The 17,070-nt window shown below is 40.1% G+C and overlaps 2 protein-coding genes across 2 annotated transcripts; both read left to right on the forward strand.

Moving 5' to 3' along the window:
- The first annotated feature begins 1,016 nt into the window (after positions 1-1,016).
- On the forward strand, positions 1,017-10,866 carry LOC102228227 (mucin-5AC-like). The gene is made up of 2 exons (XM_023326201.1): positions 1,017-6,594; positions 8,290-10,866. The coding sequence occupies exons 1-2, from the start codon at positions 1,068-1,070 to the stop codon at positions 8,991-8,993; spliced, it is 6,231 nt and encodes a 2,076-aa protein (XP_023181969.1). The 5' UTR covers positions 1,017-1,067; the 3' UTR covers positions 8,994-10,866.
- A 1,574-nt stretch (positions 10,867-12,440) lies between these two features.
- fam185a (family with sequence similarity 185 member A) lies at positions 12,441-17,044 on the forward strand. The gene is made up of 8 exons (XM_005810514.3): positions 12,441-13,003; positions 13,087-13,196; positions 14,472-14,564; positions 14,735-14,873; positions 16,172-16,213; positions 16,290-16,385; positions 16,457-16,591; positions 16,685-17,044. Exons 1-8 carry the CDS (start codon positions 12,562-12,564, stop codon positions 16,795-16,797), a joined length of 1,170 nt encoding a protein of 389 aa, XP_005810571.1. The 5' UTR covers positions 12,441-12,561; the 3' UTR covers positions 16,798-17,044.
- Positions 17,045-17,070: the final 26 nt, after the last annotated feature.

The following is a 17,070-nucleotide window of genomic DNA, read 5'->3' on the forward strand; positions in this document are numbered from 1 at the left end:
CGGTGAATACTAGAAAATTAAGCACACTGCGGTAGATGAGGCTTGAAAACTCTCTGCTTTAACTCATTTAAAACAAAAATTCTCCCACAGTGATGTAAAAGACTCCAGTTACTGCAAACTCCTGATGGTGTTTTTTGCCGGTACCACCAGGTTTAGGGGGTAATTACTTTTTCAAAAATGTCAACAAACAGTTAGCTTTGTCTGATATTAAAATATATTTGATTTGAAGCTGTGGAATAGTTTGTCAGAATATCTTAAACTACCTAATGACATAACACAGTTTAAAAGGGAATTAAAGCTATAAACAGACATGAATATTTGAAATCTCATTGGAACCTTCATGATGGCGATTTTCTCACTTTTTAATCTTCCTGTTTTTTTGTTCCTTTTTTTTCTTCTCTTGTTTTGATTTAATTGTTGATTCTGTGTATTCTGTTAGTATTTGTTATACTAAAGAGTTGAAAAGGTTTAACAGTATGTACAGAGGAGCTGAAAAGCCTCAGCTTACACCTTTTCAATCTTATTAATTATTTCTATTTGACTTTGGTTTGAATATTAATGACTGCAGTTGGAGCGTTTATTGACTGTAATAATTAGCATTGTTGATATTTGTGTGTGTCTGTGCATTTTAGATCGAATGAACTACACATGTGTCTCTGTCTAAACATTTAAGTGTTCACTTTTTCCTAGTCCATTTCAAACAGAAAAGTAGTGGTAAACAATTATTTTGTTTTTGGTTATGTATGCACATGTTTTCTCTGTCCTTGCTTTTGTTTCTTGTTTTTAAAAGCCTGTTTGAAATAAATAAATCAACTCAAGAGTGGTAATTAAAAGAAAAAACAACTGAAACTTTTAAAATTTGTCATAGCTCTGCATCATCTACTGTCTCCCAAACCCAATCCGCTGAGATGATTGTCCTTCTGCGGCTCGGCTTCATCTGCCTCCCTCCCTCCTCTTCTCCCTCCCACCTCATCTCCTCCTCTCCACTGTCGCTGCACTTCACTAACAGTTGGGTGTTTTTTACACCCTCTCCCTCCTCCATCTTCACTCTTTCTTCACAAGACACAATGAGATTAACAGCGCTCTGCGTGTGTGGGACCCTGCTGGCCTTTTCAAGTCTCTCTCGGACCAGAGCGGAGGAAGCAGTCCTCCTGGGTGACCAGAGATTTGGACCCTGTGCTGCGACTCTGAGACCGGTAGGAGCGTGTAGACCGGGGGACCACGACAACACGTGCCCCTTCCACATCGATCTTCCTCCTCTGGTTGTTCATTTGCCACAACATCTTTTGGAGTTGGAGAACATCATGCAGGACCTGCAGAAACTGAAGGACAGCGTCGATGAGCTGAGGGAAATGTGTGCAGATTGTGCAGGTGGTCAAGCTGCGAGAAACTGTGAGAGGAAGAATGAAGGAGAGCTGAATGGAGGTAAGATCACGAATGAGGATGAGGGGGACTGGCTGAATAAGAGACTTGAAGAGAATGAGAGAAATTTCAGACAGGAGTGTGGAAAAGATGGTGTTAAGGTGGAAACAATGGGCGGAAGTAACGAGGAAAAAAAGCTGAAAGACTGGAACAAATGGGAAACAGGGGGAGTTGTAAAGGAAAACGGGAGAGGAGAACCTGTGACTGAGGGCTCAAGAGGAGAGGACATATTAAAAACGCCAGCCTCTGGTGGAAACATAAAATCTGTTAATGTGACAAGAGGAAAGACTGCTGAGATAAATCCCAAAGGGAGCTCAAGGAAAATTCAAGATCTGTTGGACAAAAACAAGGAAAAAACAAAAGAAGAAACTAGCCATCCCATATGGCGAGATAAGACAAAAGTGGAAAAAAACACTGAAGCTGAAGCCATTGATAGAATAAAGATGTCTAAGAACCACACAATGAATATAAATAAGGAACAGCGGCAGATTGAAATGGAAAAGGGAGTAAAAGTGGACCCAAATAAAAAGAAACCAAAGCAGATGGAGAGGTTTGGGCTCGCAGAAAAAGGGAGGGAGATTAAAACGGAGAGTGTGCAGAGAGATGACGATAGAGAAACATCATCCAGCAAGACAACTAAAAAGACAGACTTTTTATCGATCAGTCCGACTCCTCTTACAACAGAATTAACTTCAAGGCCAGACTTGAGCGACAGTAAAAGCTTTACATCATCTCTTCCATCACCTTCTCTACTCCGCTCCACTTTAAGCTCCATCACAGATGTCACTCGTGACCCAAAAGCTGGTTATGGACTAACGGGAAGCACAGAGCCCGGAGCAGCTGGTGTTACTGAGCCTCAACGCCAAGGTAAGGGGCGGCTATCTACAACAACAGAAACAATATCCACAGTGGGTGGTCCAGGACAGCAGATAGCCATCGCTGATGCAGAGTTATCCATAACAACTCCAACCACCTCATCTCCTCTTCACACTGTATTCATAACATCATCATTCAGAGTTACAGATCGTAGTCATGAGGCACCAAAGAAGAACATCAGCTCAAAACCCAAGACCAATCTGAAACCTCCACCAGTCCAAGCTCCGAAGCCTGGTGAAAAATATAAATCTGGAATTAAGCCTGAACTGGACAAAAGACTAAGGAATGCCAAGAATGACCATAAACCAAATCAAGGTCCTTCAACAGAGGAGAAACCTAAACTCAACCAAAGGAATAAGCCTCACAAATCCACAGGTGTAAAATTCAAACCTGGCAAAGACTCAAAACAAATCCAAAATAAAAAAACCGGCCAAAAAAACAGCACTGATATTTCAGCAACTGAGGAAAATCTCAAAAGCAATTTGATGCATAAACAGGAAGGAAGAGCAAATGAGACACAATCAAAGCAAAACGCTTCACCTGCTGTCCAGAGACCTGCAGCTCAAAGACCTCCAGCTGTAAATGCGACACATGCAGGTAAATATAAATTAACCAATAGAAAGTCTGGCAACGTTTCAAATACTGACCAAAATTTAAAGCCGGGAAAAAAATTTGTTCATGTTTTTATTATTGACCTACCTGACCAAAAGTCAGACAAAAGGCTGGGTGTAGAAACATTAAATGAAACAACTATATTACAAAATCCCAATCATTCATCAAATCCAACTGATGAAGCCAATCCCCCGAAGAGCAAATACATCCAGAAAATCCCAACATTTAAACCTGAACCTACCTCAGAATCAACACCAAAACCAAACCAGATACCTTCAAATGAATTTGTGGGCACATTTGAAGAAAATATGGAACAGGAGATTACAAACAGTCCAGATTTAACCTCTGGACAACAGAACATTGCTGAACGACCTCATACATCTCCCGATAACACCAATGACTCCACTCAGAATCACTTTAAGCATTCCCAAGAGTTTGAAACTGAAACAGCTACACCTTTAACTGAGGCAGTGGACGTCTCTGAAGAAAATTCCTTGCAGGAGCCCAAATATAATCCAGATTTAACACCTGGACAGACATATGTACCGGATCAAGCTACTGTAACCCCTGATCAGAAGAAAAATTCCAGCCAGGATCGCCTTAAAATCAAAAGCAAGCCAGAATCTACTCAAGAATCTTCTTCTGAATCTAACAAAATAGAAACATCTACAAAAACTCCAAAACAAACGCTGTTAACTGAGCCATTGAACAAATCAAGTAAAAATCCCTCACATGACCCCAAATCAAATCCAGATGTAAGACCTGGACGGACATCTGCTCCGGATCAACCTGCTGTGACCCATCACCTGATGAACAAATCCAGTCTGGGAATTCCTGAAACTAAACACAAACCCAAGCCTAAACCTAGCAAGCCTAAATCACAGAGAAGTGAAACCACTGCTTCACCAAAACCAAACCAAAGGTTTTTAACCCACGTTGGAGATAAATCTGAAGAAAATCCCTCAAGGAAGTCTAAAAACCCTTCAGACTTAACAACTAGACTGGAAGTTATATCTGATCGAGCTAATACAACACTTGATTACATGGATAAATCCAGCCAGGAAAGCCACAATACTAAACACAAGCCTGATAATAACAGAGAGTATAAATTTGAGAAAGCAAACAATTCTGATGAAAATTCCTTGCAGGAGTTTATATCAAATCCACATTTAACACCTGGACAGACATCTGTATTAGATCAAGCAACAAAACACTCTGATCAGATGACTAAATCCAGTGAGGATCATGTTAAAGAGACGCACAAATCAGAAAACATCCAAAGGTTTAAGTCTAACAAAAGTGAAACAGGAAATGCAAAACCTTCAACTAAGTCAGTGGGCATGTCTGAAGAAAAGTCCTGGCAGGAACCAACGCCTAATCCAGGTTTAAGACCACATCGAGGTACCACAAGCCCAGATCAGATTAAAAAATCCAGTGAGGATCATCTTAAACCAGAAAATATTCACAAGATTAAGTTTAACAAAAGTGGAACAGCAACCTCAAAACCAATCCAGGAACTTTTTCCAGAGTCAGTGGACCAGTCTGAGGACATTCAGGAACCTACATCCTACCCAGATTTAACAGCTGGACAAACATCAGCACCAAATCAAGCAACTACAATCCCTGATCAAATTAACAAATACAACAAAAAACACCTTAAAGCTCAAACTTCTCAAGACTCTCAAAGTCCAGTAGTGACACAAAAACCATCGATTGATTCAAGGGACATGTTTCAAGAAAAAACCCTTCAGAAACCTACATCTGACCCAGGTCAAGCACCTGTAGAAACATCTACAATAGATCTAGTTACTGCAACAACTTATTGGGTGGTTGACACCAGTCAATATCATCTCAAAACTAAAGAAAGCCCAGAAAAAATCCATGATTTTACATCAAATCAAAACAAAGTAGCAACCCCAAAACCCAAGCAAAAACCTTTACCCGAGGCGTTGGAGGAAAATTCCTTGCAGCAAGCCAAATTGTATCCAGATTTAGCACATGGACAAACATCTACACCTGGTCTCGCAACGATGGCACCTGATCATATGGATACATTTAACAATGAATATATTGAAACTCAAACTTCTAAAGAGTTTAAATTTTACAAAAGTGAGACAGCATCTCAAAAACCATCAACTAAAACATGGAACAAGTCTAAAGAAATATCTTTCCAGGAGGCCAGGCCTACACTGGATTTAGCTCCTGTAGTCCCTAATCAAAGAAAGAAATCCACCAACAGTGACTCTCAAACTAAACATTCTCATGGGACTAAATTCAACAAAAATGAAAACAGACTAAAACCTTTAACAGAGTCATGGGAAAAGTCTGAAGAAGCATCTTTGCAGGAACCAACATCTAAACCAGGTTTAGCATCGGAAGAAACATCTACATCAGCTCTAGCTACTGCAACAACTGATCAGATTACAAAGACCATCCCGGAGCGTCACGGAGCTAAACAAAACCCAGGAAACAACAAAGGGTTTAAGTCAGACAAAAGTGATACAGCAACACCAAAATCCAACCCAAAACTTTCATCAGAGTCAAAGAGTAAAGAACAGGAGCATAAAAACAAGTCAGACTCAACATCCAATTCAGCTAAAATCTCACCAGACCAAAGCTCCAAACCTGGCAGTAATATACCTAAATTTAGCAGAACACTTAAACCTAGTCAAGAGAACAGACAAACCCAGAAAAATCCAAAGGTCAATCCAAGCTTAAAAACAAGAATAAATGCAAACCTTAAAATCAACCAAACCAAACAAACAAATCCAAGGTTGAAACCCCCGAGACCTGGCTTAACGACTAATCTAAAACCAATATCTGTACCCGAGAAAATCATAAAATCAGAGCACAACAAAACATCCAGGCCAAGGCATCCATTTCGACACAAACCATCAACAGGACCTACATTCAGGCCAGGAGCTAAACATGTCCAGAGATCAAAACAAGCAGTGGAACCAAAGCCAAGTCCCCAAACCAATACAAACCCACCTCAGATCAGCTGGGTTCCTTCAGGAAATATCCAAAACTCTCATACTGACATGCCACCTACATCTGGCCTTGAAAAACAAATTGCTAAAGTGAGTCATACCCAGGGGGAAACAGAGTTCAACACAAGTGTGAGGAAGACCATAACTCTAAGTCCAAAGACCTCAAACAGCTTGAAAAATGGATACTTCCCTGCCACTCACACCCAACCCGAAGACTTCACATCGAGCCCAAACACTAGGATTACGTCTGATCCGAGGCCACAAACAGCCGGGTTGCTGTCATCTGCCCCAATGACAACAAGACCAAACGACACCAACCGTAGGATTCTCCAAAATGTTATCATTAGCACTGGTCCAGGAGCAACACAGCTGAACGTAGCTCCCAAATCTAAGGCTAAGACACATCATGAGGAAGAAAGTCCCCATGCAAGCCCAGTATCTCCTCCCAGTTTGAAAACTACCTCCACACTCAGCCCCAAGTTCAGGTCAAAGACCTCCTCCAGCTCTGGCCCTGAGCCCCCACCTGCAGAAATGTCCACTCCTAGTCCACGAGAGCTGCGTGTGAAAATCAACCAGGTGCCTGCGTTTGTCAACAACAGCCTGATTCCTAACAGGAGACCAGACAAGCTTCCAAAGGAGCCCCAGACCGACGAGGGGCCTGAGAGGACACACGGGAAACTGCCAACATCTGCAGGCAAGAGATTACTTTTCTGATTTCTGCATGGTTTACTATACTTGTCACATTTACAAGAAACCTTCTGAAAATTTAGCCTCTCTTGTTCAACTGTGTTTATTGCAGTAAATTGAAAAGGGCACTTTTATCTAAGACACATTCATTCAACTGGAAAACGAAAGGAAATCTCAAGCTACTTAACAGTAAAAACAAAGAATGAGTAAACTGTATGCATCACAGCAATTAGGTCAGTATGTGTGTATCTAAAAAGGAAACTTAAATAAAAGAATTCCAAGTATGACAACCACACAATAAACTCTAAGGAGCCTCACACAATTAATCAGAAAGTAGACTTTATGTTGTGGTCTGAGATCATATTAGTGCCATACATCATCAGGAGGAATCTGCATGTGTGCACAATCTGTAGATTGGCACGACTGTGAGGTTAGCACCACAACAATGCAAGGGCCAACAGCTTTAAAACACCCTTCAGTCGAAGCAGTGATTCAGCTATCAGTGATAGTAATTACTGATAATTTACTCGCCGAGTTAAAATAGCCGGATTTTATTTAAACAAGCTGTAAACTCCTCACTATAAACTTCTCACTTAAATTACAGGTGAAGTTAAACAAACATGTAATTGTTTTCACTGCGTCAGTCTGCTTGCTTTAAGTAAATAGGAAAATAAACACAGAAAAATAAGAAATGAAAACAAGAAATACATCAGTTAAAAAAATAAAGAATGATAGAAAAGTCACTCAAAAAAATTATGATAATATTTATGAAGATTATATGTTGAGTTAAATATATAGCAGGCAAGGAAGTTATAAGTTCAATTTCTTTATGTTTTTGTTAAAACCTGTGTATATAAATATTTAAATTTATGAGCACCAACCAAACTTGCCAAACTCAGTATAGAAATAAATAGATTGCTCAATAAAGTAAATTATTAATAATCAGTTTGAACAATTGTTGCTCTGTAAAATCTGTCTTACAATAAATGAATTGTTTTCACCCCATATTAATGTAAAATATAACTTTGTATAAATCAATAATCCTAAAGTAAATAGATGAGTTAAAGAATAAATAATGAAAAAACAATTAGCCAGTTAATGATTACATGATTTAAAAATTAAGCAGTAAATTAAATTCATGCAATTTACAATTTCTCTGGCTTTTAGTAGAAATTGCTAATTGCTATTTAAAATCTATACAACACCTTAAATCACTGACGTGTTATATAAAGTATATATAACATCTTGTGTATGACTTTAGAGTGACTTTATAACATATAATGACTGAAAAGTCATCAGAACTTTGTGAGGGGTAGCTACACTATATGTGGCTCTGGAGGACCAAACCTGTCAAAATTAAGAAGAAATAAATAAATGTCTACACACGTCTCTATAATGAGCAAGTTTGACTTGGTCTGTCACATAAAATCCTAATAAATACATCACATATGCTACCAAATGTGAAAGGGTACACAGGAATCTTGTGAATACTTTAGTGAAGCACTGTATTTTTTGAGTCACATATTTTCATCTTTATGTTTGGCTTGTTTGGTCCTCCACATAACATTGTTGCCATTTGACCTCCTCAAGGAAATGTTTCAGGAAAGTCCCAGAGCTCCAAGAGAATGTTGCCACCTGCAGGGACCAGTTTCTGTACTGCAACCAATTAGTTAAATTCTCTTTTTTCATTCCTCTTCCACAGTAATAAGAGACTGCTCAGACCATCTCCTCAGAGGAAAAACCAGGAGCGGACTTTACCTGGTGACCCCTGACCTCCGCAGCAGCAGCTTTCAGGTGTTCTGTGACATGGAGCTGGATGGCGGCGGATGGACCCTCCTGCAGCGCCGCCAGGACGGCAGCGTGAGCTTCAACCGCTCCTGGGTGGAGTATCAGGCCGGCTTCGGAGTGCTGGACGGAGGAGAGTTCTGGCTGGGCAACAACAAGATGCACCTGCTGACCCGGGACAGGGACATGGAGCTGCGGGTGGAGCTGGAGGACTTCGATGGAGTGACTGAGCATGCGCAGTATGAGCACTTCAGGGTTGCCAGCGAGCGGCTCCGCTACAGACTGACGGTGGGCGGGTACTCAGGTACCGCAGGCGATGCTCTGCGCTTCAGCAAAACCTACGACCACCACAACAGGGCGTTCACCACCCCTGACAGGGACAACGACCGGTACCCGTCCGGGAACTGCGGGGCCTACTACAGCTCCGGCTGGTGGTTTGATGCCTGCATGGCTGCAAACCTCAACGGCAAATATTACTTTGGGAAGTATAAAGGAGTTCGGGACGGGATTTTCTGGGGAACATGGCACAACATATCTACAGAGTACTACCCCACCAATGAGAGACAGTCTTTTAAATCAGTCAGGATGATGACCAGACCAAAGAGCTTTGGCTCGCGTTAATAAAGCGAACATTAAATGCTTTTGTCCAGGTTTCTACGAATCTTTTGAACTTTCCACTCATTTTAACAACGACTCAGTGCTGCCATCTTGTGGCCATAAATTCAGCAAAGTGGTTTAATTTACTAGACTACAGAAACGGATGATAAGCTATTTTACCAAAAGATATTAAGAAACACCCATACAAATAATTGAATTCAGGTGTTCCAGCCATTGCTATGACTACAAATAGGTATGGGCAGGTTTAATAAGTTTTGTAAAAAGAAAAAGTTATGTTATACTGGTAATATTTCAATAGAAAACAGAAATGCATTATTTATGACAAATACTGTCAAAAGCTAATTATAATGTAATTAAAATATAAATAATAGCCTATCTGTTTAATTTAGAAGAGGGTGTTTCAAGTACATATGCTTACTGTGGTAAACATAATAAATTTTTATTGATGTTTCAAAACGGCATTAGTGTAATGTATTTCTGTCCTTAGGAGTTTATGCCAATATGTTGAGTGTTTTTTGCAAAGAGAACTTTACAAGCAGCTGAATTTCTCTGACTTGTAACAAGGGGGAAAGGGGTGTTACTTTCTTTCAGCCAGCTAGCCAGCAGTGTACAGCCTGAGAAAACTCCGGCCCTTCTACCAATTTCTCCGGCATTTTATTAAAAGAACTTTAATCTGCAGTAACTATCATTTAATACCTGGGTGTGCCATCAGAAACCATCAGGTGTAAAATTTAGCACTGAGGCATACAGACGGCTCAGGAATTTGGTAAATTCAGCTGTGGTGCAGTGACAGGATGCCACGTGTAAAATCAGCTCATTCATAAAATATTCCCACTACTAAACGTTACACTGATGATTGCAGTTGGTATCAAAACATACTGAAAGCAGCTGAGAACAACAGCAGTTGCCTAGGAAACGGTATGCCTGAAATCACAGAGCGGAGAAAATGCTGGCTGAAGTCTCCATCTGTCTGGAGAGTCAAATTTCATACTCTCTTTATTTTAGCTTTTTAGAGCAGTGCATAAAAAGCTATCACATCACTAAGTACTATACAAAGACTTGAAAGCACAGGTGCGAAACGTATTGCAGCCAGACTCTAGATCTGGAAAAAAAATCCTGCTCTCTCTGGCTCACCAGTGGAAAAGTCTGAGTTTGGTGGTTGTAATGGGGACACTCTTGCCTGACTGGTTTGGAGTTGTTTTTTATCTGCTGGGTTTAGAGCTCCAGCATACAAAGACATTATGAATAATTTCATGCTCCTGGTTATTTAGGAAGAACTTGGAGCTCCTATCTCTTCCAGTGTGACTCTACATCAGAGCACCAAGCAAAGTTCATAAATACATGGATGAGCAACTTTGGAGAGGACATCCATTCAATTCATCCACCAATAATTCATTGGTGGATGAATTATTGTGAGCTAGATTAGATTGTCCACCTGACCTCATAAATGGTTTCCTGGGAAAATGGTCAAATATTCCCACATGCCCTCCTAATCCTTCCCGGAAGAGCTGAAGTTGTTACAGATGAGTATGAACACACGAAAGACTATTAGGAATGAGATTTTATTAAAGTTCATTTGTGTAAAAGTAAGTATCTCAGTATTTTTGGTAATATATTACATTACAAAGGTCACATCTTATTGATTGTCTTGTGTCGTTCATAACTCCTTTTGAACGGGTTTTCTTTTAAACAGTGAAGACAAGTTATTTTTCATTAGCTATTTAAGTGTAAATCTGACGGGTATTCATTTTTTTATTGGTCTGGGATGTCTTGTAATACAGTTTGTTTAATTAGAATAAACAAAATAAGTTTGATCTAACTTTGTATTGTTTAACCTTAAAACAACCGGGGTGTAAAACAACGATTCGGACCTTGTGGATTAAGACTCAATTTCCCTAAATCCTTTGCGCTAATACTGACGTCATCCACATTGTGCTTCATTGTTTTTCCATTGGTTAAAACCAGAAAGGGGTCGGTTCAAGGTTTACACAAGAATATGACATCCTGTCTGTGAAGTTTGCCAAAGCAACTTGGACCGAACAGTAAAGTGAATAACTGTCCCTTCAAATTAAAAGCATAAAGGAACACGTAATATTTAGCTGGGGAGGATAAGGAAAAGTGTTTTATGTTTACTTTTCTTGATGATTTAAAATATCTAAAGATTTATAGAAGGTTAAAGTGCATTTGTACATATGACATTAAAACCACTGGGATACAGACGATCAATTTGTATTACTAACCGAATAAAGAAAAATCTACACAGCACCAAGTTAAAGGAAATAAATATTCTAACAACCAATAAAATGTTTTATTGTAACACTAAGCTACCTCAAAGATGTTTGAGTGTACATAATCTTGAAGAACAGATGTAACCTGGTTATTTTTCATCTTCAGATGATTATAAATGAGGGTTTATTTTCTAAAAATAGAATTAGAACTTTATTTTTTGCTTCTTGGTATATAAATGCCCACATTGTCTAGGCGTCTAAAAGGTTTTAAATTAAATCACTTTGCTCTTCCTGTAAGTTGAACCAAAAATAATATTCTTCCTATTGAAATGTTGTAGAGTATTGTCACTTGTCCTAGAGGACATGTGTCAAACTCAAGGCCCAGGGGTCACATCTGGCTCACCGTAGCTTTTTAAGTGGCCCACTAGACTCCAAGTTACATCAATAAGTCCAGTTTTCACCACCAGTTTTCCAGTTTTTCATAAATCAATAAAATTCATGGAAAATCCACACAAAATCAACATTTTGCAGCAAATTTTCTCAAAATTGGCCAAAAACATTGGGTTTAAGTGACTGCTGCCTCAGCCGTACTTAATGGCAAGTTGTAGTCCGTGATTTATACGGTTATGATTAATAAAAAGTCACATTTAACATCATACATTAGAGTAAATATAGTAAAAATTCCTTACAAATATTTCCAGGTTAGTACCACAAAATCTATTATTTTGATTGCAAAAAACCCCCACAAAACAATCACAAAACACCTGGATGGACTGAAAATGAGTTCAATATTTTTTCACTTACTCAATGCTGAAACAAACTGCTATTTATTGATATTTTAACAGTGTAATGGGTCCTATGAATAGATTCTGGCTCAACCAACGCTTTAAGAACATTCAGATTTTTGATTTGGCCCAAAATGACAATGAGTTTGACGCTCCTGTTCTAGAGGATCATTAAATAGCCACAGGAACCGAGCTTCATGTTGTGTTCACAAGAAATCATGGGGAAACGGCTAATAACACTTACTGATATTTTAAATAATGTCACTGCATATGGCTACCTATGAGCAAACTTCGCTTACCTTGGGCCAGCCCTGGCTACAGCACTTTAAATTATTTCCGTATTAGCTTTAGGAATTTTTAAAAATCGTAAATTTGAATTTGCAGACTTTTAATCTGAAATCCAAGCGGTGCCTAGTTGTCTCAGTAGCAGCTTAGGACACGCGTCCCCCGGTGAACATGGACGTGTGTGAGACAGTGCATGCGGACTGAATGACTGCACATGAAACTCAGCAGGTTGTGTTACTGCTGGACGTTTAGAGCAGCTGCTGGTCAGAGGAGATGTTGTGGACATCAGCAGCTCAGAGAGGACCTGTGGGGCTCCTCCTGCGGTGCTGGTCCCTCACATCCTGTCACACGGCTGTCACTACGCCCCGGTGGCCCCTGCTTACCTCGCGGCACTTTTCTAGCTCTGAACCCGCAAAAGCACCGACACATGACGGGGTGGGGGCGTCGCCCCTGCGGCAATGGGCCCTGGACGTCAGCCCCTTCACCACAGTGAGGGCCCGGTTGGGCTGCAACATCTGCGTCCGCCCGCTGGACGTGCACGCCTACCCCGAGGCGAACCGAGCCCTGATCTCGATCCACGGTCCAGACAGTGACCAGGGGGACTGCATGGAGGACCTGCACGTCCACTATGATGGACAGAGCCAGGAGCTGCTCATCTCTGGTGAGAAGGTGAACAGCAACGTCACGATTGAGATGGACGCACCAATCAAAGCTAGTGAGTTTTTACAATTACAACATACAGTAGCTGCGCATACAAGCATGGAATCCGTGCATAATAAACCTGCGTGCTTTTGACAGATCTCTTCATCACTACTGAGGGAGGAGGCAACGTGCAAGTGAAGAAGATGGAGAGTGATATCTGCAAAGTGCAAACAGAAAAGGGCAGCTGTTTACTTCACTCTGTTAAAGTTGGTATTTCCTCATAGATAGATAGATAGATAGATAGATAGATAGATAGATAGATAGATAGATAGATAGATAGATAGATAGATAGATAGATAGATAGGAAGGCAGAAAAACTTGACAGAGCTAACTTGGTTATAGTAGCTAAAAATTGTACTCAAGTACAGTTGAGTACAAGTACAGAGTATTTAGTAGCAATATAAAGTATTTGTAGCATTTTGTCTGAAAATGCTACAACAGGCCTAAAAATAGCATCAATATAGTTTGTTAAAAACAAGAAGCCTCAGTTTAGCATAATATCTGAGTCTGGGGCATTTTTGGGTTAAAACATTCTTGCTGTCCGTTCAATGACATAACTGGAGGTGGGTAGAGTGGCCAAAATCTGACTAAAGTAAAAGTAACGTTAGTTTAAAATAATATTAATCAAGTATAAGTAAAGAGTATGGCATGAGAAAATTATTAATAGGAGTACTTATTTTCAGAAAGTAAATGTAATTAGTTACTACTCGCCAGAGTAAGCCAAAATAAGTTAACTGCCAAAGAAGCGGAGTGTAACAGAGCGCTGTATTAAAGTATATTAATGGAAAGTTGAGTGGAACACAAGCAACAGGATTAGATGTGGTGTTGAGAGGATTATGAAGATGGTGAATCTACTTCAAGAGCCACCACACACATTAAAGACCGGGCCACAGCTGTCTGTCAGGTCCAGTGGGAAGTTTACATATTCAGAGATAATTTTGGGGAGCCATGTTCTTTGCTGGTGGTGGTCCCATCTTTCATAAAATTGTAGACCATTTCATGCTTTAGTTTGGATGTTTCTGTGGTGGGAGACGATGTTTTTTGATGAGATTGTGTCACAGATGCTTAATTTCATCTCTAGCAAAAGCTCATTACTTACAGTATATGGGTAATGTTCAAACATTAAGAACACAATGTTCTTAAGGATTTGTTTTTAAAAAAAATACACATTTTCATATTTACTCAAATATGAAAAAACTATTTAATATCTTTATCTAAATTGTGTCTTATAGTTTCCACTTTCTTATTGTTGGCTTCAATGTACAAAAAATGGTGATTAAAGAAGGGAAGTAAGTTAAAGACACTTGCAAAATAATCCAGTTAGGGATTAAACAAAAGTTCTGTACTGATTTTTATGCCTTAAAATAGTCAAAATAATCATGTGAAGAATTGATATGCATCAGTTTTATAGTCATTGATTGTGTTAAACCTTCAAATATCTGAAACTGGCTTAACTTCTCATCCTCTTGTTTTTATTTCAGGGACATCAAGTCGAGGTGAGGTCCCACGGCGGACATGTTACGGGTTTGGGCACCATCCATGGTAACGTGGACATCAGCACAAAGGGAGACAGCGTAAGTAGGACAGGGTTTCTGCAGCACTTCGGTCTTATTCTTAACAGCCATTAGGGGGTAGCAGCATCCTATTGCAGCCGTCAGCAGCAGTGAGTTAAATGTTGTATGTTTTGATCTGAAGTGGTGTGTGTTTACATCTGTGTGCGGTCACCTGAGGTCTCATTTTGCAGGTGGTTGATGTCAAGAAGCTTCAAGGCACCAGGATGAACATTTCCACGGAGCATGGAGCTCTGAAGGTCAAAGCCGTCTATGCCGAGTCCAGCTGTGTGCTCTCCTGCTCGGGGAGAGTAGAACTGGGTCATGTGCACGGTGAGAAAACGTCTCTCACTTCTACTAATTCATGTATGCATCTAGGCTGAATGGCTCGATTGCTATTTTCTTTCTTCTTTGCACTGTTCCAAAAACATTTGATTTGTACAGGAATAATAGTTTTCCTCCTAATTAATTCTCCTACCAGAGCGTTGGGTCTTTGCTCCTCAGATTAACGCTCCCCTCGACCTGCCTGTTAGCTTAGCTGGACGGCCATGTCTTGGTTGCCATATTCAGTTGGCACAGTTATGTGTGACACCTAAATTTTATTTAGGGGTATCAGAGTAAGGGTGTCTAAACCATACTCTCCTTCTTTTTCTGTGGAGTTTAACTGCATTAAATGTGTATTACCACCACCTAAATATAGATGCTAAGACTTCCTAAATCCGCTTAAATAGGGCCATAAACCCACCAGAGGGACATAAAATATTAGTCCACATTTTCTGGATCCAGTGTCACTTTTCCCTATAATAAATAAAGTGCTATTCATATTTGTATGACCTTCACTAACTTAAATCATACAAACATTGAAAACTTGTAAGCCAAAGATGCCAGATTTGACCGCACAGATATTGATCTAGGCCAGAATTTCTCTATTCCAGTCCTCAGCGGTCACTGCCCTGCATATTTTCTCTTCCAGAACACCTGATTCAAATGATTGCCTGACCTCCTCTTCATGCCACAAAGTGCTACAAAATCCTGTTAATCCCCCACTTATTCAAGGCAGGTGTGTGGCAGAAGGGAAACACCTAAAACGTGCAAGGCAATGCTCCTTTTGGACTGGAACTGAGAAACGCTGATCTACGATAACCTTCACCAGACTTGTTGATTTTAAGGGTTAAAATAATGCTCGAAGAAACTTCTTCTTCACAAAAACAACTGCTGCCTTTAGGAGTTTCCAGTACATTCTTGTCCACAGCTGCTTTAGGTTAAATCTCTTGGTAAAGCTGAGCCATAAGGAATCTCGGGCTCAGATCCAGTCACAGTTGATTTAAGCACAATGTGGTCCCAATTTACCACAAACCTTTCAACTATTTTGGTTTAAGATGGCTATAAAGTCAAGTTAGCAGTAAAAAGTGACATCATTGATCACAAACAATCCTGTGAAATATTTTTTAAAAAAATTGATTGAATAAGAATTTCATTGTATTCCTGAGTGTGAATTTCAGCTGTGTAATGTAATGATGTGTTACAACTCAAGATGTGCTTAAAGTATTCAGATATTTGTTTTCTATTCAGCGTGGTGTAGTGAAGGCAGTGATAAGGTTATCTAATCCTGGTTTTCTAATTTGTTATAGGTAACACCACAGTGGAGAACGAGTCTGGGGATACAGTTGTTGGTAAGCAGGCTGGCTGGCTGCACACTGACCCATGCATGGTTTCTATCAAAATCTGAGGCTTGCTTTGCTCCTGCAGATGGTTCAAATAGTTTCCTGAAGGTTTCCTCTATCAGCGGAAGCATTGATGTCTACGTGGGAGACGGTGGTACCGCTGACCTCCACACTCAGGACGGTAAGTACGCATTGGACAGAGCCCAGTTTTTCCTGTACTCCTGATTTTGTTTTAATCTTTGTGTCGTGTAGGAGCGGTGAGTGTGCGTGTCCCGTCTTCATTTAGAGCTGGTGTAAATCTCTGCGGGGTGGCGGTGAACGTCAGCCCAGAGGTTCTTCTGCATGACCAACAAAGACACACCGCAGACGGCCGGACCACACTGACTGGTGAGCTCCTACCATTCATTGTGTCTTCATCTGATAATGACATGAAAACCTCCAACCAGTAAATGAAACTTGACATTAATGCGTTTGCCTCAGGCTATATGAGTGGAGAACCTCCTGTTGACCGGTGGGTCAAAGCTCGGGCAGACAGAGGATCCGTCCAGCTGAGGACACAAAGCTGGTTTGAGTCCCTGAAGCTCGGGAGCTAAGTGACCGGACGCATCGTGATGTTCTCAGGGCCGTAAACGTCAAGACCGGATATTAATACAACAGCTGAATGTTATTCTCCTCTGTCTTCACAATGTACTGTAAATACTTCAGAAATATACCTTTTAATTTAAAGTGTCTTTTGAATGTTCATGTCAAATCACACAATCATTGTATTGTGACTGTGTGTATTTAGCGTTTTACTTGATTAAAAAGGTATTTTAATAAAATAATAGGTTCTTTAATAAATCACTCAATGAAACAATTACTGGCAG

The sequence above is a fragment of the Xiphophorus maculatus genome, chromosome 2 (assembly GCF_002775205.1).
Source record: "Xiphophorus maculatus strain JP 163 A chromosome 2, X_maculatus-5.0-male, whole genome shotgun sequence".
Taxonomy (NCBI): domain Eukaryota; kingdom Metazoa; phylum Chordata; class Actinopteri; order Cyprinodontiformes; family Poeciliidae; genus Xiphophorus; species Xiphophorus maculatus.